The 23,375-nt window shown below is 42.3% G+C and overlaps 1 protein-coding gene across 2 annotated transcripts in view; it reads right to left on the bottom strand.

The window, feature by feature from the left end:
* POLD3 (DNA polymerase delta 3, accessory subunit) overlaps positions 1-11,856 on the bottom strand; it is a 54,930-nt gene extending 43,074 nt beyond the window's left edge. The window contains exons 1-3 of one of the 2 annotated variants that reach the window (XM_080641997.1): positions 11,719-11,856; positions 10,394-10,449; positions 1,885-1,987 (exon numbers count right to left, since the gene is read on the bottom strand). In XM_080641997.1, the coding sequence (XP_080498123.1) occupies positions 1,885-1,987; positions 10,394-10,449; positions 11,719-11,778 (219 nt within the window). In that variant the 5' untranslated portion in view covers positions 11,779-11,856. The remainder of the gene's footprint in view (positions 1-1,884; positions 1,988-10,393; positions 10,450-11,718) is intronic. The other variant, XM_080641998.1, reaches the window with a different exon arrangement.
* Between the last annotated feature and the right edge of the window lie 11,519 nt (positions 11,857-23,375).

Here is a 23,375-nt window from a genome sequence, read left to right on the forward strand (position 1 = left end):
CACTTCAACTATGGCAACCTACTCTCAGTATATTTTTTATATTAGGATTCTAAAGATTTCATTTGAAAGCATTCTGCTGCTTAAAAAAAAAATAAGTTTTGGCAGAACTTAAATGCCATCTTAAATTTAAAAATAAAAGGCCTTTATAAGCAAGCCATAGCATAGAAGTTTTTTAACTGAAATCAGTTACACATTACTTTGAAAAATGGCCTCAAAAAATGCACTGAGGAACACAATCTACTACTAAATGCACTTTCAGGGGTTTTTCCAGGCATCTCCTGAATCCCAAAGACCATGCAAAGTTCCCAACTTAAGAACCTCTGCTTAAGTGGCTTAGAATAAAAATCTGCAACTTGATCTTAAAACATAAATTCTTAACCTTATATCCTGCTCCAGAAGATATGTGAACACTTATAATTTTATGAATGTCAGCATATGAATTTTTCTTTCAGATTCTCAAAAAAAATAAAAAAAAATCAGTGACCAAAAAAAGAATAAAACACACTGCTTTAAAGAAACACAATGATTCCCAGGTAAAGAATTAACTATGACTAGACTGACGGCACTGACTCAAAAAAGACAGACGGGAGCTAGTTAACCCTGGAAAGAAAGGGAAAGGAGACAGCCAAATGCAAACTCTGGCAATATCTATTCAGAGCCATACAAAGAGAGGACTCTGGTGCCAGTTTCATTTCTGAGAGTAAATGAATCAGGTCTGCTTAATTTTGTGTTAAGGCATATAATGACATCTGATTCTTACACTTGCAAATATCTTGATTATCACCTGGCTTGCCAAATAGCTTACCAACAAGGAAAGAAATTTCTGGTCAGAAAATATAAGGATTTGATTCCCCCAACAATTTTGTTTCTCCTTGTAAATCACTAAATTGCCATTCTAGTTTCAAATTTCACGTGCATGGGACTCTGTTACTATAAGACAAATCCAGTCAGTATTTTGATAAATCAAGCTTCTGAACGCACGAGTCTGAAGGAAAGTCAAAGGGAAGAGGAACACATATGTTAGTGGATCTCTGAGGGGCCCTGGTCCTTGGACTATGTTCTGCAGGGCTGGTGGTAGTGGAAAAAGCAAAAAGAACCTTCAGATAGGAGGTTAGGGGAAGTGAGAACAGAAAAAATGTGCCTTGTTTTTAGAGGAAGTCAGAGAGGAGGAATTATCAAAGTTCCCAAGGATCAGTCTGGTGCAGAAAGAACAAGTTATTGCAGCAGAGCTTCCAAGTCATAGGAGCAGCAGAATGATCCCTTTGCCCCTAAGAGGGGCATGGAAATAGCTAAGAGAAAGTCAGTAGACCTGAGAAAGTTTTGTGGTCAGGATGATGAAAATGCAGCAGTGACCTGAGTTGAGGGGTGACCAGACCGGAAGACATGAATGAGAATAAAGATGTTCCCAACCCACACCTCTGCATTCTTAGCCCCCTGTCAACACCCCCATCCTTCAACCACTTAGACATAAGCCTACTGAAATGAATGCTCAAATTAATATCAATTTCATTTTAAAAATAATAATTATATTTTCTGAAGACCTGAGTGCATGACTTGACATTTGAACAGGATGGAAACCACTAACCATCATTTTCCCTAATACATCTTCAAGAGGAAAAAAGAGAAGTAACAGAAGCAGTCTCCTAATGTCTTGCTGCCTAGAAAAAATGCTAATAATGTTATAGCCTCTGCATCACAGTCAAGATATTACCAAAACTTGTCAGAATTTAAAGTTTAGTCTAAAATTCAAAAAAACCACCTACAGGTAGTTTTTTAAAACTTCCATAATACTAAATCTTGTGTTCCCCTTTCCCCCACTCTGTGTTATTTAACAGTTGATAGATCAAGCATATTTAAGCTCGTTATAAGATTCTGAGAACTTACCAAATGTCCATTCTGAACAAGACTGCCAGACACTAAATAGGTGACATGCAGTTGGGCTCCTGAATTTTCCTTTCGCTTCCTTTCAACATAATCATACAGCATCCTGTTCCAAACAAAAGGCACAATAAAGCCATTAGTAAGAGTTTTTTACCTCATCAACTTTTAATTTGTGACTTGAAAGTTAGGTATATTAAATCTGGCAGTTCATCAAATTTTCTACAGAATTTTTGCTCAGTCTATGGACAGAGAGTTAGACTGGGGTCACTTACTGAGTTGGCACAGTAACCCAGTTCATAATTGAAATAAAAGAAATCTAGTAGTAGGCCCAGAGAGAGTAAACCTGCAATAAACCAGTAACATATAATGAATAGAACACTCAACCAAGAATAAGTTCAGTCACTATGTGATTCTGGATAAGTTAATTTTTCTAGGCCTCTTAATATCCTGAGGTATAAACAGGAGGGTACTAGATAGATTAGTGATTCTTTCACCATGGGATTCATTGGCCATCTATAACCCTCTACCCTCATACTGGGAGGTAAAATGTGCCTTTATGTGGGGAGACAGTTCAGGGTTCTCAAAAATTTCTCAAGAGGGTTCCAAAACATTAAGACCACTAAGTAGATGATCACGAATGTCCAGCTTTGAAATTCCAGTTTTATAATCACTCAGATTCAATACTGTTTCAGAACTGTAGAAATGAATAGCTTACTCCCACTGCCCAGTGCTCAGAGTATCCATTAAACCGAGACTGTCAAACACTTGATATAGAAATAATGTTGCTTTCAGTAACATTCCTAAATTCATTTTATCCTTATGATCCAGCAAGTATCAGAGGTTGGCTCCCCTCAGTAACTCACAGATTAACAAAAACAACAAAAGAGATATATCATTTCTATCTTTTACTTCAAGAAATATATACAGTGTCTCTATAATACATCATACTTCTGCCAAGAACAGCTAGAAACTCAAACTCAAAAATTCCAAGGGAAACTCAACCCTACCCTGTTGACCACTCTCTTCTTCAAGCATCTGCTCTCTTAGCTTCCATGATCCTGTGCCCCAATGAGTCCCCTGCTACACACCCCTCTAACTGCCCGCTCCATTTCCCGCACAGACTTGATTACCTCCTCCTTTTCCATAATAGATAGGGCTCTGTCTTTAGCTATCTTTTCACTCTGTATATTAGTGACCAATCATCTGGGTTTGCCTGGATTTGAGAGATTTCCTGAGGCATGGACTTCTGGTGCTAAAATCAACAGTCCTGGGCCAACCAGGATGGTTGGTCTATTTCATTCATCCCCATGGCTTCACTAATTCCTGACAACAACATCTGCCTAAGCCACCCAAGCCAGAAATCTGGGAGTCATTATCCTTCACTTCTCCCCTTCCAGTGAGTTGCCAAATCTAGTCAGTTCTCCTTCCCAAGTAATTCTTGATTCCATGCCCTTTAAATCTCTTGATTGGACTATTTCAATTCCAAGTGTCAATTCTGCACCCCCACCCCTTCATTATCCACAAGGCTGCCACAGGAAAATGCAAATCAAGTCATTAGGTCAACAAAACTTTACTGAGTGGCCAGTTCATGTTCTATGCCTTAGGGAGAAAGCAATAACAAAGCAAAGTTCCTAACCTTTTAGACCTTACACTGCAGAAAAGAGAGACAAACAAATAAGTAAATATATGTTGAATGGTAGCAAATCTATAGAGGGAAAAGTAAGAATAGAGAGTGCCTGAGAAGAACTTCTGCTATCTACACTAATAAAAGAGCAACGTGCTAATTGACCGTAGCTTCGCAACACCCACCAGCCAATCAGGAGTATGCAAATTAACCCAACAAAGATGGTGGGTTAATTTGCATACACAGGCACCAAGTGGCCAGGGGTGGGACGCTTATGACGCAGGCGTTCCACACCACCCCAGCCGCTCCTGGCCTCTGGGCAGCATGGAAAGGCAGAAAGGCGGCTCCGGCCATAGCAAAGGCAGTGCAAGCAGCCAGGGAAAGGAAGGCCCATTCTTGTACAAATCTCCGTGCATGGGACTTCTAGTTTTAAATAAGGTGATTAGGAAAGGCCTCATGAGCAGAGCCCTGCAGGAAGTGAGGAAGCCACCACTGTGGATATCTTGGGGAATAATGTTCCAGGCAGAGAGAACAGCATATGCAAAGGTTCTGAGTTAAGAATGTAGGCAAGGTCGGAAGAACAGAAAGGAGGCAAGTGTGCTGAAACAGAATAAGGAAGAATAGTGGTGGCAGAGACAGCCAAGTGCCAGGGCTTTGTGGCCCTATGTAGAAATGAAAGCAAGGAAGTCATCAGAAGGTTTAGAGCAGAAATACTATGACCTCACTTTTAAGAAGGGTCCACTCTGACTGCTGTGTGTAAAATACACTGGTGATGGGTAAGGAAGCAAGCAGGGAGACTAGTCAGGAGGCTACTGCAGTAACCCTGGCTAGAGATGATGGTGGCTCAGATGAGGGTGGTTCCAATGGAAGTAGTAAATTAGTGGAAAAATTCTGGGAGAACATAAAGGGAAAAACAACAGTATTTCCTGATGGGTATAAGAGAAAAAGTAGTTATGAATGATTGAACTAACCAGCTCAAAGAATAGAGCTGTCATTCACTGAGATGGAGAAAAGCAGAAGTAAGTGTTGGAGGCAGAAATCAGGAGTTAGCTTTTGGGGCTTGTTAAGTCTCAGATGCCAGTTAGTCATTATGTGATGTTGAAAAAGTAGTTGGTATTCTTGCCTTTAGTATTATACTTCCATCAAAATTTTTCAGTAGCTCTCCATCCCCTACAGATCAACTCCAACTCCCCAGTAAGACACTTCTTGTTCTGGATCCCCATATCTCTCACCATTCTCTCACACTCACACTATTTTCAGCCTTACTGAGGCAGGATAATAAGGAGCTAGGAAGATTCCTTGGCAAGTGTTGTGGGTAAACTGAGGCAGATAGCTGAACAAACTGGCCAAGCAATTTACAGCCAGATACAGAAGGTCACCTTCCTAGGGATAACATTTAGGCCTCAGGTGTATTTCAGCTCCAAGCCTAGAAAAGCAGCAAAACCAGGTGGAGGACACCAGGACCAATTGTAATGACTAACAACCGCCTGCCCTGGCACTGACCAATCAGTAAGAACGTGACCCTGACAAAGCACACCTGGAAAACTAGTGAATATTCTACTAAAACCCTCCCCTGAGACCTCTCCTAAGATTTCCGCCTACAAGAGAGAGAAAAAAACCCTCAAGACAAAGGACCCAGCTCATGCTCTCCCTTTGGGGAGCACCCCCTTGCCTTCCCCTTTCTCCTCTTCCTCCCCGAGGCACGCATCTCCTAAACTCTAAGGGTCCCCAAAGGACTTGCAACCAGGTAAGTAATGGGAAATGGTAGTTTGCTCCGGGCTAACCCCCTGAGCCTGTCTCCAAAGCCACCTTTTCTCTGACAGTCCAGTGAGCTAGAGCAGCCCAGCCTGGGCTCTCCTGTTGCTTTTTCTATGCTAAGCTCTTCCTTATTTCACTGTTCTCAGCTTTAACAAATGTACCCTCATAGTCAACTGGACTCATGTTGTGAAATTTTTACTGCACAAAGTCAAGAACCCACACACTGTGGGCTGGCCCTAGGCAGGCAGACATGTTCAGGGCCAGGTCCCCTGTCCCGTAACATCATGAAACATTCTGCAATTCCCATTGCTCCTTTGTATTCCCTTTCTTCTGCCTGGAATGCTCTGCCCAGACCTCATCTACCTAATTCCTTATCCAGACAGCAGCTCAATTATCACCTCCTATGTGAAGCCTTCCCTAAAACCCAGGCCAGCAGGACACCCCTGCCATCTAAGCTCTAACACAGTCTATCCCATATCTGTTATTAGAGCACTTACATCGCTGTTTTCTAATTGTTTATATATCTGCCATCCCTAGTAGGCTATAAGCCTACTAGGACAAAATTGTACCATATTTAGCATTTTTATTGATCGCTCTATCTTGTTCTCTTTAGTGTGTCCTTCCATGCAGCAAGTGCATTAGGGAAAATAAGGTAACACAAATTCATGAATATTTTGGTTTACTTAAGCTAGTTAGGACCATGCTAATAGAAGAAATGATAGACAGGTACCATGCCCAAGATGCTCTCAAGCTTGCTGACTAAATCTTTTATCTACAGCTCTATCATCACAGACATCCTCTAAGTATTTCTCTCTCCAAATCAACTCCAGTTCTTTTATATTAACAGGAAGGTCAAAACTGCACAAACTCTTTTTGAAAAAGGTCATTCTGCATACCTTCTCTAAAACATGTTTATCTAATTTGATTACACAAAACATTTTACCAAAATATGCAAAATATTCTTAAATGAGTGAAAATATATATGAATTCTTATAAGATGCCCTTCCTACAGATACAATTAACTGTATCGTCTCATTTTAATTTATTAATTTTCCCTCCTGATCAGTTCCATCCATAATTTTTCCCAGGACAAATACAGTGTATAGGGATACTGCCTTCCCTAACCCAATTTAATTCCTTCACAGTATTTTTACAACTTGAAATGATCTTGTATAAATCAATGATGGAAAGGACCTTGTCTATCAGGTTTGCTGTTTTATGACAGAGCCTAAAATAATACTAAATATATAGTAAGAACTGAAAAAAATACTTCTTTAATAAATCCAAGCAAATCAATACCAATCAGGCCCAATCACTGCCCTCAGTGCCAGCAATGATACTTTACATGCTTCCACTATAGAAAAAGCCAATAGGAGAAAGACAAATACCATATGATTTCATTCATATGTGGAATCTAATGAACCAAATAAAATAACAAGCAAAATAGAAATAGACTCATAGATACAGAGAATAGACTGGCAGCTCAGAGCGGAGGGGAGTTGAGGATTAGGTGAAAAAAGTGAAGGGATTAAGCAAAAAAACAAAACACAAAAACCACAAAAAAAATTAAAGACACATACAACAGTATGATGATTACCATGGGGAATGGGGGGAGGTAATAGAGGATAGAGAGGGGATAAATGGTGACAGGAGACTTGACTTTGGGTGGTGAACACACAATACAATGTACACCTGAAACCTATATCATTTTATTAATCAATGTAACTCCAATAAATTCAATAAAAATTTAAAAAATAAAATGGGAATATTTCAAATGTTAAAAATGAATAACTACTTATACTATAGGTAAAATAAGAAAAGGTGACAGGACACTCAAGTCTCAATTTTCTCAACTGTTGAGATTGATAACACGCATTACATTGGATTGTTAATGTTTGTGAAAATATCTACCATAATACTTAGTATTCAACAAATATTTAGTAGTACCTATTATGTGCCAAGCAGTAAAGGTACAATGTGACATACTGTTTTTTCCGAAAATGTCTACAACAATGTCGCCCATCCCACATGCTCTTTTATGTCCACCCAGAAAGAGGTGGACTCCATCCCCTCCTCTTGAATCTGAGAGGGCTAGTGATTCATTTTAACCAAAAGAATAAAGTAGACATGAAACTGCTTGACTTTTGATACAGTCAGTGTCTGCCTTGTGCTGGAACACTAGCTTTTTTAAAGTCCCAAGCTGCTGTGTAAGAAGTCTGACTACCCAGAGACACCATGCTCTGATGGAAGCCTGGGCCATATAAACAGACCACATGTGATGTCTGGTCAACAGCCTCAGCCAAAGGCCAGCATCAACTGTAGGCACAAAGCCTACAGATGACAGAGCTCCAGACACTGAGGATTCTCAGCTGAGGCACCAAACATCATGGAGCAGAGATAAGTTATCACTGTACACCACCTAACTTGAAAACGACAGAGTAGCCTTATTGTGAGGACTGAGTCATTTTTAACATATTAACAAGCACTTGATACACAAAAACCTTAAATATAGTGATAATTATTGGTGTAAGAACTAAAACTACAAAACTCTTCAAATAAAACCGAAGTAAATCTTCTTGACCTTGTGTTAGGTAAAGCCTTCTTAGACACTATAAGAAAACACAAGCAACAGAAAGAAAATAAATATTGGACTTCTTCAACAATAAAAACTTTCGTGTTTCAAAGAACACCATCAACAAAGTACAAAGACAACCCATAGAATGGAAGAAATTTTTTGCAAATCATGTATCTGATCAGAGTCTAGTGTCCAGAATATATAAAAAATTCTTACAACTCAACAATAAAAAAAAACAAATAACCCAATGAAAAAATGGGCAAAGGACCAGAATAAATATTTCTCCAAAGATATACAAATGACTAAGAACATGAAAAGATGATCAACACCATTAGTCATTAGGGAATTGCAAATCAAAACCATGATACCGCTTCACACCCATTAGAATGGCTAAAATTGAAAAAGACAGATCATCAAGAGTTGAAAAGAATATGGAGAAATTGGAACCCTCAAACATTGCTGGTGGGATTATTAAATAGCATAACCACTTTGGAAACAATCAGTCAGTTCTTCAAAATGTTAAATATAGATTTGTCATCTGATCCAGGAATTCCAATCCTAGGTAAATACCTAGGAGAACTGAGAGTACATGTCTCCACAAAAACTTGTACTCAAATATTTATGGTAACATTACTTGTAACACCCAAATGTGGAAGCAGCCTAAATGCACATCATCTGATGAATGGATAAACAAAATATGGTTCATCCATATGTTCTGGGTTGAATTGTGTTCCCCCAAAAAGTTATGTTGACCTCCTAACCACCAGTACCTCAAAATGTGACCTTACTTGAAAATGGGATCATTACACATATAATCAGTTAAGGTGAGGTCATACTAGAGGAGGGTAGTATCCTTATAAACTGACCATGTAAAGAAACAAACACAGAGGGACAACAAATGCCATGTGACAATAAAGGCAGAGACTGGGGTCATGCAGCCAAGAATGCTAAAGATTGCCAGCAAGCTACCAAAAGCTAGAAAGAGGCAAGGAAGGATCCTTCCCTACAGGTTTCAGAGGGAGTGTGGCCCTGCTGACATCTTAATTTTGGAATTCTAGCCTCCAGAACTGTGGGACAACATAATTCTGTGATTTTAAACCACCAAGTTTGTAGTGCTTTTGTTATAGCAGCCCTAAGAAACTAGTAACACCATATAATGGAATAATTCAGCCATAAAAAGGAATGAAGTACAGCAGGTCTTCAAACAACTAAGGTCATTTAATTATCATATTGATGACATACCGTAGGAACTTAACTCTTGTTTATTATATCATTTAGCCTATGGTGAAACTGGTTTCGTTAGAAGCCGTTTCAGATGATGTTAAGTGAGGACTTACGGTCCTGATATGCTACAACATGGTCAGACCTTGAAAACATTATGCTAAGTGAAAGAAACCAAGCACTTAAGTTTACATATAACATGATTTCACTTATATGAAATGCAAATAAGCAAATCTACAGACAGAAATATACATATATTAGTAGTTGCCTAGGGCTGGGGAAAGAGGAGGCAGGCAAAATTACAGGGAAATGGTGAGTGACTGCTAAATGAACACAGGATTCCTTTTGGAGCTGATGAAAATGTTCTAAAATTAATTGTACAACTCTTTGGATATACTAAAAAACACTAAATTATACGTTTTCAGTGGATGAATTGTATGGTATGTGAATTCTACCTCAATAAAGTTTGTGTGTGTTTTTAAAAAGTACAAAATAAATACATATGACAGAGAGTTAGGGAGGGGTGGGGATACCTGAAATACAGCATTAGGGGAGAGCTGTTCCAAGAAGTAATATGTGAAATGTGAGCTGAAACCTGAAGGATGATGGCAACTGGGAGCAGAGCATTCCAGACAGAGGGAATGATGTACATGTCCTAGGGTGAGAATGGGCTTGGCATGTTTGAGGAGCAGAAAGGCAATATGACTAAAGTATGAGATGTAGAGAATGGTGTGGGATGAAGTGGGTCTTAGACAACATTTGCAAATCAAAAAATTTTGAAGTTAATTCAAAAGCTTGCTTTTTTCCTTTTCGGCAAGGAAAGATAAAACAGTAAAATTCAAGAAGGACACTGCTCTGTGCCACTCTAAACATCTCTGTTCTAGTTTCCCTTAAAAGGTTCTCCCCCGTCTTCTACTGTTATACAGCTTGTGTCAAACACCTGTTGACCTCATTCTGGAGGTATTTCAGTAACACCCAGAGATGGGCCTAAGGAGCATGTGTGAAATTGTAATAAAGATGTAAGATAGTAGACAAATAAATCTGAGATGTAAACAGAATTGGCTAGCCCATTTAATAAATCTAAAATAATGAAGTGACATTAACCAGAGAGCAAGACTACAAATAAATTCAGTAAATTTATTACTACACATTTGTATACAAGTATACCTATCTCCTAAATCACAGCAAAAAGTAGTAAAAACAGTATTCTTTCCCATTTTCCAGGGAAAAAATAGTTCTGACCTAGAGGCCATCTATGAGGCTATAAACAAAGCAAAACAACAAACAAACAAAAAACTCCAACGTGATTAAAATTAGTAGTTAACTGGACTTACTGTTTAGCCTGGTTAACATGAACTCCTAGTGTATAGCTCAGCCATTTGTATGTCACCTGCAAAAAGAAGGAATTTTTTAAACATTTAAGTAACTCCAGAGTGCTAAAGGCTCCTAAAGATTCCTAGTCTTAGATGATTATGCCTTATCAATTATAATTAATGCCACCCCAGTTTTGCCAAGAACCATCCATCTGGGCAGGCAGGACCGAGATATTTATCTTACAAATACTACGAAGTTTGTTTCACAGAACAATTAACGCAAAGGATAAAAAAGAAAGGCTGAATATACATCAAGGAAAAAGCTCTCATTTTCCTCACACTCCTTGTTTTAATGAAGGCCTTTTCCATATTCTGTCCTTTCTGAGGACCACCACCGAAAACTATACTAAAACTCACCCAGAAGCTAGATTACTTTGAAGTGCATGACTCAGAAAAACTTCTAAGGACAGTTGCAGCCTTACAGACAAACATTAAAGGGCACAGGTGGTGCAGGGGTCAGGGAATGAATGAGGCGGATGAATACTGTATCAGAGGTTAGATTGGAAACTCCTGGTCTCAAGACTAGCTCTTCCTTCCACCCTTCCTTGGACTCTCCTGGTTACTCTTCTCTCAAAGTCTTCCAGTTCTAAATGCTGAGTTTCCAATAATTAAAAGTGTTACACAGGTTAGGTAAAGGCAGTGTGAGGTATGAGAAAACATTAGCAAGAGGCAGACCTCGATTGGGAAACTGCCCATCCTTTACTAACCACAAATAAAGGAGTTATTTGGCCCCTCTGTCTGCTTCAACTGCCTTTTCTACCGACCTCTGGGTGGGTCACTGCAAATAAATGCAATGATGTGATGATTTGCAGTGCATTCACATACACTGTCTCACTTGATCTTTACTCCTTCCCTGTGGATCAGGTTAAGCCGGTATCAATACCAATTTTCCAGTAAGAGGAAACCGACTGTCCGAAGGTTAAATAACTCATCACTTAAACCCAGTTACAATCTCCACAACTGTAAATTTGGGGCTTTAAACGCCCACCACCTTATCAGACAGGTGTAGAGACGCCTTAGAAATATTAACAACCAATGCCCCTCCCTCCGCGGCCCCTAGGCGGTGCACAGTGCCCAGCACGACCACCCGAGGGACGAGGACTTGCGGGCGGACCACAATACCTCTCCCGCGAGCTCTCGCTCTCCTTGGGGCACCAGGCTTGGGGACCTGTCTCCCGTGTCCCGCCCCCACGAGACCACACGCAGAGGGGTCAGGGACCACCGCCACCCTCGCTGGGCCCAGGACCCCAGGCGCGCGCCCGCTTTCCCCAGTCCTAGCTCCTCACGATCTTGTTCTGGTCCGTGACGAACTCGTCTATATTTTCCAGATAAAGCTGGTCCGCCATGGTCTGAGCTCCCAACGCCGCCACAACCGCAGCTCCCGCCGGCGGGAAATGTCTTTCCTCCCACCCAGATCCCGGGTCGTTTCCCCAGGCAACCGAAGCGACGCGCTACGGTGGCCGGCCGAGGGTCAAACTAGTCTCGGAGGCGGTGCAGGAGAAGTAGGCGGGGCCAGTGGGAGCGGACGGAAGAGAGGAGCTAAGAAAACGGGCGTGGTCCGGAGGGTTTGTGTGTGGAGCCCTCATTTCCAACCTCACGTCGGCCACTTAGTGACTGACCCAGGGCAAAATACCTGACCTCAAGGAGCCACAGTCTCTCTACCTATAAATTGGCAAAATAATCCTTGCCCTTTCATATCTTTATTAAACAAATATTTGTCAAGTTATCTATTCTATTCCAGGCACTTCTTAGGCAATGGGGACAGAGCAGTGAACAATAAAGAAATAAACAAGTAATTTTAGTAGAGTGATGCCAGCTGGGATAAAGCACTGCTTGTTATAATCCCTAGGAATTGCGAAATTAGGGAAGGTTTTCCAGAGGGGGTGGGAGGGACAGTGGTTCCTAGAGGCAGGAGCATTTGTTGGGAAGAGAAAAAAAGATCATTATTGATTGAAATGTTGGCTGAAGAGACTAATGAGGAGAGATGAGACTTGGGAGACGCCTACAAGACGCCTACAAGACGCCTACAAGTTCCTGTGAAGGGACACAGGAACTTGATGCTAAGGAAAAGTTTTCAGGTTGGGGAATTACAACTAAAATTTCTCTTAATGTCAGCCAAAACTCCATTAATAATTGACTTCAAAATAAGCCACTGTAGTTCCATAGGGCCGCATAGTGGATAATCAAGCAGGCTCTAGAATTAGTCCCTGGAATTGATTCTGATTTTTATATTTGTTGTGACCTTACGTAAGCTATTTAACCACTGCAAGCCTATTTCCCTGTCTATACGATGGAAATAATAATAGTACCCACTTCAGAAGTTTTTTGCATTTAAGACACAGCAAAAGCCTAAGAGCCAGGCACTGTTTTGGGTACTGGGGTGCTGGGCATACAGCTGTGATCAATAATGCAGGGAGCCTGGACACGTGTAGCTTACATTCTTGTGAAGATACTTAAGTGAGGTATGGTAGTGGCTTAAAATAGGAAAATGGTGTTAAAAACTGAGAGAATCTAGTGATTTGGGTTTTCTTTTTAGAGCCAGCAAAACCTGCTGATGAATTAGTTGAGTGGAATGTAGGAATGACATGAATTAAGGAAAATGCCTAGATTTGGAACCTAAATTTTTAGGTAAATGATGATGCCTTTTACTGCTGAAATGAGGAAGACTGAGAGAAAGAGCAGATGAGAAAATAATTCTATTTGGCCAGAGTTATCCTATATAATAAAGAGGTAATATGCAAATTGACCACCACGCCCTCACAAGATGGCTGCCTACGACCAGTCCGACAGGGGGTTTAGTGAGGGACGACCAAACGACTGAACAAACAGGCTACGTGGGGCAACCAGGCCAGCAGGGGAGTTAGTGAGGGACAATCAAATGACTGAACAGCAGGCTGCATGGGGAGACCAGGCCGGCAGGGGGGGGGCAGTTGGGGGCAACAGGCTGGGGGGGGGCAGTTAGGGACAACCAGGCCTGCAGGGGGAGCAGTTAGGGGCGACCAGGCTGGCAGAGGGGAGCAGTTGGGGGTGACCAGGCCAGCAGTAAGAGGCGACCAGGCTGACGGGGGGTGCAGTTGGGGGCAACCAGGCTGGCGGGGGGGGGGGAAGTTGGGGGCAATTAGGCTGGCAGTAGGGGGCAATGAGGGGCAACTAGGCCAGCGGGGGGGCAGTTGGGGGCAACCAGGCTGGTGGGGGAGGAGCAGTTAGGAGCAACCAGGCAAGCAGGGAGAGGGCAGTTGGGGGCGACCTGGCTGGCAGCAGGGGTCAGTTAGGGGTGACCAGGCAGGCAGGCAGGTGAGCGATTAGGAGCCAGCGATCCAGGATTGTGAGAGAGATGTCCAACTGCCAGTTTTGGCCCGATCCCCGGAATTGGGCCAAAGTCAGCAGTCAGACATCCATCAAGGGGTCCCGGATTGGAGAGGGTGCAGACTGGGCTGAGGGGAACCCCCCCCATGCACAAATTTTGTGCACCGGGCCTCTAGTAAACAAGATAATATACATAAAACCTTCATATCATGACTGCACACAATAAAAATCGATAACAGTTGGCTATACATTGCTATAGCCATGCACACTGCACCAGGTGCTTTGAGAGTGAAATTTCATTTAATCCTCATAGCAACTCTGCAAATGGATCGTGTTTGTCCATATTTTATAGACTAGGTTGCCAAGGCTTAAGAGAGGAGACGTGGATTTTTTAGGTCACAGGCTAATTTTTTAGGTAATGCTGGGACTGAAACTCATTTCCTGTCATTGCTCCACAGGAGTGGAATATACTAGTAAGTCAAGTTAACTGACCAGAGTCTCGATACTATCCCCCACATCAACAGAAGCAGATAATACAGTATCGAGTACCTGGCCCAACTTGGTCCTAAATCGCCACTATTAAAAAGTTGTATGATTTCTAGAGGCCAGGTTAGTGGTTACCCTTGGGAGGGTAGAAACTGAAAGGCTTCTGAGAAAAGGGTAACATTCTGGTTCTCGATCTGGGTGCTGGGCTCATGGTATGTTGAGTTTGTGAAAATGATTTTAATTGTACACTCTCACACCTATAGTTTTCTGTATGTATGTTCACACCAATAAGAAGTTTAAGTAGTTAAATAATCTTAACTATTGTGCCAAGCCTTCTTAAACCAAGAAAATAGAAAATTGGTACAAGTGTTAGAAAGAATGTGTTTAGACTGGCCAGTGTGGCCCAGTGGTTCAGCGTCAACCCATGAACCAGGAGGTCACAGTTCGATTCCCGGTCAGGGCACATGCCCAGGTTGTGAGCTCGATCTCCAGTAGGAGCCATGCAGGAGGCAGCTGATTAATGATTCTCTCTCACCATTGATGTTTCTATCCCTCTCTCTCTCTTCCTTCCTCTCTCTGAAATCAATAAAAACATATTTTTTAAAAAAGAAATAGAAGGCTGACATCCCAGAAGTAACTGACATTGGAGAGTCTAATCATTCTGACAGGGCATGGGATGGAAAATATGGATGGAACTCAATATTGGGGAAAGAGTGAGGTCAACCTACATGCAGGCAGGATCTCCAGACTTCGAGTCAGGGAAGAGAGCCAGGCCTCTGACCAGGAAAGGAGGCATGCAGGAGCAGCTCAGGAGCTCTATGGGTCTCTGGGAATAATATTCCAGGCAGGGGAGCAGGTCAGACTAAGGAATTCTAGATTAAGAATTTTGACTTGCGAGCCACATAACTGTCTAAGGGCCATTACAGAGTTTCAGGGTCTCCAGACTTTTAAGTGGTGTTTAGCACTATATCATTCAGACATTCAGTCATCAAACATTACTCAAGGCCTCTTGTCTGCCAGACCCTACATGACCGACTATTGGGAGCACAGCATGGTTTTCATGCCTGGGAATTTTGTCTGTGTGGAGTAAAGAGCAACACAGTGTGAGGGAAGCGCAGAGTACATGGGAACCCAAGAGAGGCAACCGGCCTGAGGATCAGGGGAAATGTGGGGGGAACTGGACTCAGGTTCTCCAGGATTAGGTTCCATGTATTCCCTTCTTTCACTTTATGCAAAATATATAACAAAGTAAACAACACACATGTCACTATTTCCTCTTTTTTTTTTTTAAAGCTGTTGTATGAGAACATGTGTGCCTTGTACAGACACTTGTAGACACAAGGTACACTACCTTGTAGATGTACAGCCACCGAGGCCAGGACATGTCAACCTTCCTGACAGCTGGGCAGGCAGGAGTCCAGGGAAAGTTGAGATAAGCCTCCAGGCACTGCTTTAAACACCTTATCAATTCTATAGACGTTAGTATAAAACAAAGTGGGTGGGCCAAGAGAGCTCACAGACACCGCTTCCCGTTTCATACCCACTACCACCCACCCCACTGCAACCCACGCTCACACTCACACTCAGCTTGTATATTCCTCAGCTCAGTCACCAGAGGTGCACGCCGCTCCTTCGTTGCCTTGGACATTCAGAAAAAGAGCAGTGACCTCCCCCCATCTTGCAGTTGCTTTGTATATTGTTCTCCTTTCTCCATTCCCTTGGGGGCTGGAAGGGTGTTTTGGAGGGGTGATGGAAAAAGTGAAGATAATTGGAAATTGGTCACGAGACCAATTTATCTTAAGCAAGCACACAACTTCTGAATTATTAAAATTGAGGGTTGGGGTTTGGGGTGCTGGCATTCAGTGCTGGAAAGAAGCATACGGTCTTTTGCTCAGAGACCATTGCTCTTTGGCTTCCAGCACTGCTGGTGGGGAAGACGCCTGAGAAAATGTCATGTGGCCTCAGGTTTAGTATCCTGCAAGGAAGGGGCAGAGGCCCTTCCAGACACAGTCTTGATGGAGTGGGCTGCTCTTTTTGCCTCATTGTCTCTCTCCTGGCATCACTGCATCTCGAGGACTATTCTGTTTTCTTCTGTCTTAATCATAGTTTCAACTTCTTCATAATTTTAGTTTAAAAACAGTCACAGGCTGCCATGGCTCATCTCTACCGCTACCTCTGTCTTTTGCCCTGTCACTGCAGATTTTCTCAATAATTCCTCATTTTGAAATTCCTAAATGGTTGAACCTGATTTGCTCAGCTTATCTCGGGTTTTTGGCTTTTTAAATCTCAGACGATGAATACCTGTTTCAGCATACTGAGCAGCCAGTGGGCAGGTTCCTCATAGATAGGTGCTCCTTCATTCATTCTTTAATTGTTCATGGAGTTCCTTCTACTAACTCACTATATATGTGAGACACAGGAAATCATAAGATACATATGGTGCTGATTAGAAACAGGTAAGTTCACAGTTACATGATCATGTTATAACAGGGTGCACCCACTAGAGATGTCCAGTAGGTTGTGGGAAATGTCTGTGCTCAGATGCAGAGTTTGATTGGGTGTCCATAACATACAGATGGTAACCGAGGCCATTGGAGGAGAAGACCAGATCACTCAGGGACAGAGCTGAAAGCAGAACCCCAGGGAACATCACAAGTTAAGGGACAAGCACAAAAGGAAAGGCCTAAACGGGGAACTGAGAAGAAGCAGCAGCACTGGGAGGGGCTGGTGTGGAAACAAAAGGAGAAGCGAGTTTCAAGGAGGGAGTTATGGACAGTGGGAAATGCTTCCCCAAAGTGGTGTTGGGTAGGGATTGGGAGAAATGCATTAAATTTGGCAATTGGGAGGCCTCTGGTGACACTGGCCTGAGGAGTGAGAGGTATAAAAACCAGACTGCAGTGAGTTAAGAAGTACGGAAGAGTGAGAAGAGGAACTGAAAATAGAGGGTAGAGCCCCAAGCTGGCAAATGAGCTATGTGGAAATGGAGAAGTGGGTGGGAGAGAGGGTGGTCATGAACTTCACAATATGTCTGCCTAAGTAATAGGGGTGATGATGGGCGTTGGTTTTAGAAAACAGTCTGACAGCCATTCTGGGGTCTTTTCCATCGAGAATGTCCTCAATCAGGGATGCCTCAGAAACTGCGGGCCAGAATCTGCAGGAGGAGGGCATGCAGCAGATCCTCAGTTCCCAGGGAAGGGAAGTTCTTCAAATACTTTTCATTCCTGGATTCCCAGCTCCCATTGTGGCCATAGCTGGCATGGATGGGTAGGCCCTTGGCAAATATTTGTTGACTGAATAACTGAATGGCTGAATAAACTGAATGAATGGATGGATGAAATTGAATTAAATTTTGTTCTGCTCTATAATCCCTTTTGTTGATCTACAGAATAGTGTTTGTGGAAGGTGTTGTCTACCTTTCATTCCACCACTGAACTTGTTACATAGTCTGTTATCAGCGTGAGCATTAATGATAAGCTAAACCGGGGAAATACAGCTACCTTCAAAGGCCCAGTGATTAATGGGGGGGACGGGGGGACTTTTTATAGATAAAAGTTCAGACCAAGCCCAGGTCCTAAACAGACTTGAGAGAGGCAAAGAGCACTGTTGCTGGAGACTCCAAAGGGAGGCTTCAGACATCCCTACGTGCACAACCTTAATACTCAGTATTTTATCTGTAAACACTCCGTGCATTTGGGGTTGACTAATTTGAATTATCTTAACTGAATATTTTCTTCCAAGACTTTAGAGTAAAAGATAAAATCAGATGATAGACTTCCCCTAAACTAGTTCTTTTCACTTCCCCTTTCTTAGTCCCACAGAGAGATGCCTTCATCACACCCCTGATCACTCTCGACTTGCCCTATTTCAGATGCTCATTAGCAGTCTTAAAAAAAAAAAAAAAACCTACAAAAAAACAAAACGTTTTTCTTATAAAGGAAATTCATGCTCACCCTTATCTTCTCTGTTCCAATTCGCTGCTGCCATCCCACACCCATTCATCTTTAACACCAGTTCCAGGATGGTGTTTCTAAAAGATATAATGTTACCTACCACTCAAACCACAGCCCAGCAGCTGCACTGAATAATGACCTCCTACCCTGATGCCAGCCAATCAGTCACTAGAAACCACAACCCTGAATGGACACACCTGGAAAACTGCTGAATATTCTATTAAGGTATTTCCCTGGGACCTCTCCTAAAATTTCTGCCCTTAAAACCCTTAGGATGGAGGGCCCAGTGCTCTCTCCCTCCAGGGAGCACACCCATGCCTTTCCCTTCCCTCTCCATATTCCTTTCCCTTCTCCCTCTCCCTCTCCCTCCCCGGGCACATTACCATTAGCTTCCTCACACCTAAGCTCCAAGGGCCCTTCCTTTACCTCTAGAACTTGTTCACTCAGCCCATTTCTTCTAGGAATTACCTTTTCTACCTCTGTACTTTACCCAATAAATGTTCTCTTAAATAAATAAATAAATAAATAAATAAACAAACAAACAAACACTGATAAAAGAGAAATATGCAAATTGACCATACCTCCACAATGCCCACCAGCCAATCAGGAGTATGCAATTAACCCAACAAAGATGATGGGTTAATTTGCATATGCAGGGGCGGAGCGGGACGCCTGCTATGAGGGAGAGGGCGGGGGGCAGAGGGAGCTACAGGAGCGGCGTTCCGGCTGGAGCAGAGAAGACTGAAGGAGGAAGGCGGTGGCCAGAGCGAAGGCCTGGGTCCTGGGTGCTAGAGGAAAACCAGTGCCAGCAGCCAGGGAAAGGAAGGCATATTGCACGAATCTTTGTGCAACAGGCCTCTAGTAAATTAATAAAGGTAGGTGTCTTTTCTGACTCCAAGGACAGTTTAGGACTTTTTCTCTTCGCTCCCATAACCTTAAAGCTTCTCTCTATCAAATGAGATTGTAATGTCAGTTTGACTGTTTCTTTTACTAAGTGAAGAGTTCTTAAGGGAAGGGATGGTGTGTAACTTATGACATAGTTGGTATTCAGTAAATGTTTTGAGTGAATAACTGAATGAATGGCTCAGTCATTTAATAAGTCTGACCTGAGTGCTTACCATGTGTTTGGTATAATGCTACCCACAACGGGGGCCACAAAAGAAATAAAAGATATGTATGAAGTATTCAAGGAATTGTTAGTTAAGTTGGAGAAACAAGATCTACTCAGCAAAACTGGTTAGAGAACAAAGTAACAAAGGATTAAGCTGCTGAAGAACACTGGACATGCGGATCTCTGTTCTGATTCTGGCTGTATGTCCTTCTGACTTTAGTTTCCACATCTGTAAAATGGAGATAATAATAGACATATGAAGTCCTAGTGGAAAATAGTGCTAATAATTAAACAACATCTCTCATCTGGACAGAAGTTTGTAAAGCTGATTTTACATCCTTTTCTCCTTTGAGCAACTCTGTGAGATAATAGACAGGGATTGTAGTTTAGCGGCTATGGCAGCTTATAAAAATGACTAGAAATTATCCCCTTCCTTCTGCATATGCCTTTTGAAAGTGTCCTTTCAAACTGACTCTGGTTTGGCTTGGACTCGAAGAAACATGCCTGAGTGTGGGGCTTGCCTTCTCTTGTTGCACTTGGAATCCTGAGACCACTGTGTGAATAAGCCATAGCTAGGCTGCTGGAGGACAAAAGGCCACATGGAGGAGAACCAAAATGCCCAGACAACAGTCAGCCAGTGACTGCCCATCACTAAATACGGGAGGAAGGGCAGGCTCGGTCATCCAGCCACCACCTGACTCGATGGCTGACCATAGACCCATGGTGGACCCCAGAGTAGGTCAGCTGAGCTGGCCAAGATTAGACAACCTATAGAGTTATAAGCTAAATAAAATGATCATGGTTTTAAGATACTATGTTTAAGGGTGAGTCATTTCATAGCAAAAGCTTACTGATATAAGAGCCAGAATAGTAAAGCTCTGTAGCTGAGCAGACTGGGTTTTAAATCCAGCTCTGTCTCTCACTAGCTGTGTGGCTTTGGGCAAGCTATTCCATCTTTCTGAACTTCAGTGTCCTCATCTAAATAATGGGGGTAATGGATAGATGTTAGAAATGAGCTCATATGCTGTTTGGCTCAGCAGAACTGCCTCATACAGGGAGCCATTGTTCCGATGAGTAAACTAAACTCCCAGAAGTTTAGTGACCTTCCGTCTCCCTGATCGCCACTCCCCCCCCCACCACCACCACCACTACTACACATGTCAAGAAAAGACTGAACTTGGGACTCTCACTGGGACTTCTTGACCCCTACTCAGTCTAAGATTCCTAATAGAATAGTAAGGGAGACTGGCTGTGGGTGGGGAAGGGCATTCAATGCCCGCCTGGTGACAGATTGCCTCATGTCTGGTCTCAGTATGAAGCCAAAATAGGCTGGAGTTAATAAATGATCAAATTGAAGTTGTATCAAGATTAATCTGGTAGCACAAAGTACAACTCATTGGCAGGCATTGGAAGTTCCACTCCTTCAATCTCTGGATCCCAGGTCTCCCCAAATCTGTTGTCTTTCTCTACTGTTTCTCACAACTTAGCTCACAATTCTGTAGGTTGTCTACTCTTGGCCAGTTCAGCTGACCTGCTCTGGGTACCTCATGAGTCTATGGCCAGCTATCAAGTTGAGTAGTGGCTGGATGACCTAGCATGGCCTCACTCCCGTATTTAGTGATGGACAGTCTCTGGCTGACTCTTTTCTCTGCATTTTCTTACCTTAGCCCTTGTCACACTCTTGGAGCTCTGCAACAGCCTCCAACCTCCTTTGGTGTCTCCCACACCAATCCTTTCTCTTCTCCCCACATCCTTTTCCAGACACATTTTGGGCTTTGTGCCAGCACATCTCTGATGCTCACCAGAGGACATATTTGCTCATGGGCTCTACCCAGCAGCTGGCTAGATGGCTTCTGGGTATTGGGATGAAAGATTTCCATGTGTCAGACACCTCATCCATAAAATGAGGGGCCCACAAGGCCTTCCAGATCTGGCCCTTTCACACAGAGGGTGGCACCCGAACCCTAAGAAATGATTGGCAGGTATATACCGTCAATGAGCAGCAGAGGGCAGAGTCGCCTCTCCTTTTGTCATCTCCCATTAGTTGTTGGTGCTCCTTCTCACAGGAAGAATAGCAATGAACATAGGACCTCAACAACCAATAGAAAACACTTTCTGAACCCAACATTAATTGAATTGATTGTCTGGATTTAAAGAATAGGGGGGTTCGCATTAAAATCATGTTTCAGGCTTTATTTACTAATCCAACATCTAGCTGTTATCTTTTGCTAAGACAGGTGCTATACTGCGGACTTTGGTCTCCCCAATACTTAGGCCACAAGTCTTTTGCCACTGGTCAAAGTAGTCATACTGTTATTTTTCTTAAACCTTTTTCTTATAGGTGAAATATTTCTTGACCTTGTCTTCAAAACAAAAGGGAAAAGGGCTAGATTGAGAGGGCCACAAGTTTTTTAAAAAGGGAGGGAAGAAGAACCCATCCCTTGCAAAAATGAAGTAAGCACAGTGTGACTGTTGAAAGAACACAACCTAATAAGCCCTTATGAAAATTAAGCACAGTAAGAACTAAGAAGAAGACTACGGAAAAGATGTGAGATGAAAAAGCAACAACGTGAAAGAAAGGATCAGAATCTCAACAGAAAGTATTCTTTTGAACACAAATGTTTCTCTTACAAACTATAATTTAATGGAATAAATTATAAGAGAATAGAATAGAATAGAATAGGTGAAACAGTAACACCCTACATAGGTGTTACTGTCTCACGCTATATCCTCTGCTTATCCATACACCCAGAGGCCATGGAGCTTGACAAACATTAGTTCAGTTGATGAAAGGAAGTATAGTGTAGGGGAAAGAGTATCAAACTGTGATGGAGAGTCATAGATTCTAGTCCTTGCTGTACCACTGACTGGCTGTGCGACCTTGAGCAAGTCACTTATCCTCTCTGGATCTCATTCTGTACATCAAAGTAGGGAGAAAGCAAAACTCAAGATTTTGAAGGTTAACTGGGAAGTTTCTCACATTAGCTAATTATAACCCTTTTGTTCTGGGGTGAAGAACTTGGCCCCAAGGGAAAGGTGAAAAGACCTCAAGGTTATAAAGAACAGAAATCAATTTTGGCTGCTTTGAATAAGAAATAAATTTGTTATCCTCTGTATCTCATGAAGTCACCAGAAAGCCCATTTTAAAATGGGCAGAAAATGAAAGCATCTATCCACACACTTATACACAAATGTTATAACAGTATTATTCATAATAGCAAAAATATGGAAGACACACAAATGTCCACCAACAGACAAATGGAGAAACAAAATTTGGTATACAATAGACTGTTATCTGGCCATGAAAAGGAATGAAGTACTGACACAAGCTACAATATAGATGAACCTTGAAAACATTATACTAAATGTAATAATCCAGTTACTAATGATTACATACTATATGATTCTAGTCATATGTAAGTCCAGAACAGATAAATTTATAGCCAGAAAGTAGATTAGTTGTTCCCCAGGACTAGGGAGGGGTGAGGAGGTGGGGGAATAATAAAAGCATAGGGTTTCTTTTTAAGACAATAAAAATGTCCTAAAATGGACTCTGGTGATGACTGCACACACTGATGAATATACTAAAAAGTGAATTGTATATTTTAAGTGGGTGAATTGTATGGTATGTGAATTATATATCTCAATGTGTAAAGCGGTTTTAAAAACTGGCAGAAACAAAGGGAGGCACGGCAGGTACAACCTCAGCCCAAATCGTGCCACAGAACCAGTTCAATGATTACACCTCTGCCACCTCCACCCGTGCCCCGAACACCGGACCCAGAGGCCACCACTCACTTTGCTGGCATTGCTGCCAAGAAACCTAGGTGTTACTGCCACTGCCCTACCACTGCCAAAGTAAACTCTCTCCATTGTCCCTGCTTCTTTGCAACACAAGTGTCACATTCTAAATTCTGGGAGAATGTACCTGATTGATTGAGCCTAGATCATATGTGCATACCCCAGCTGCAAGGGAGGGCTGGGAAAACAAATATCTGGCCCTTTCACTTCTATAATGGAAGACAAGATCTGCCTCCCTCCAAGACTCATATGGTGGAGAATTCTCCAATTATAGGAAAGTGGTTTAGAT

Source organism: Plecotus auritus (genome assembly GCF_963455305.1).
Source record: "Plecotus auritus genome assembly, chromosome: 9".
In the NCBI taxonomy this organism is placed as follows: domain Eukaryota; kingdom Metazoa; phylum Chordata; class Mammalia; order Chiroptera; family Vespertilionidae; genus Plecotus; species Plecotus auritus.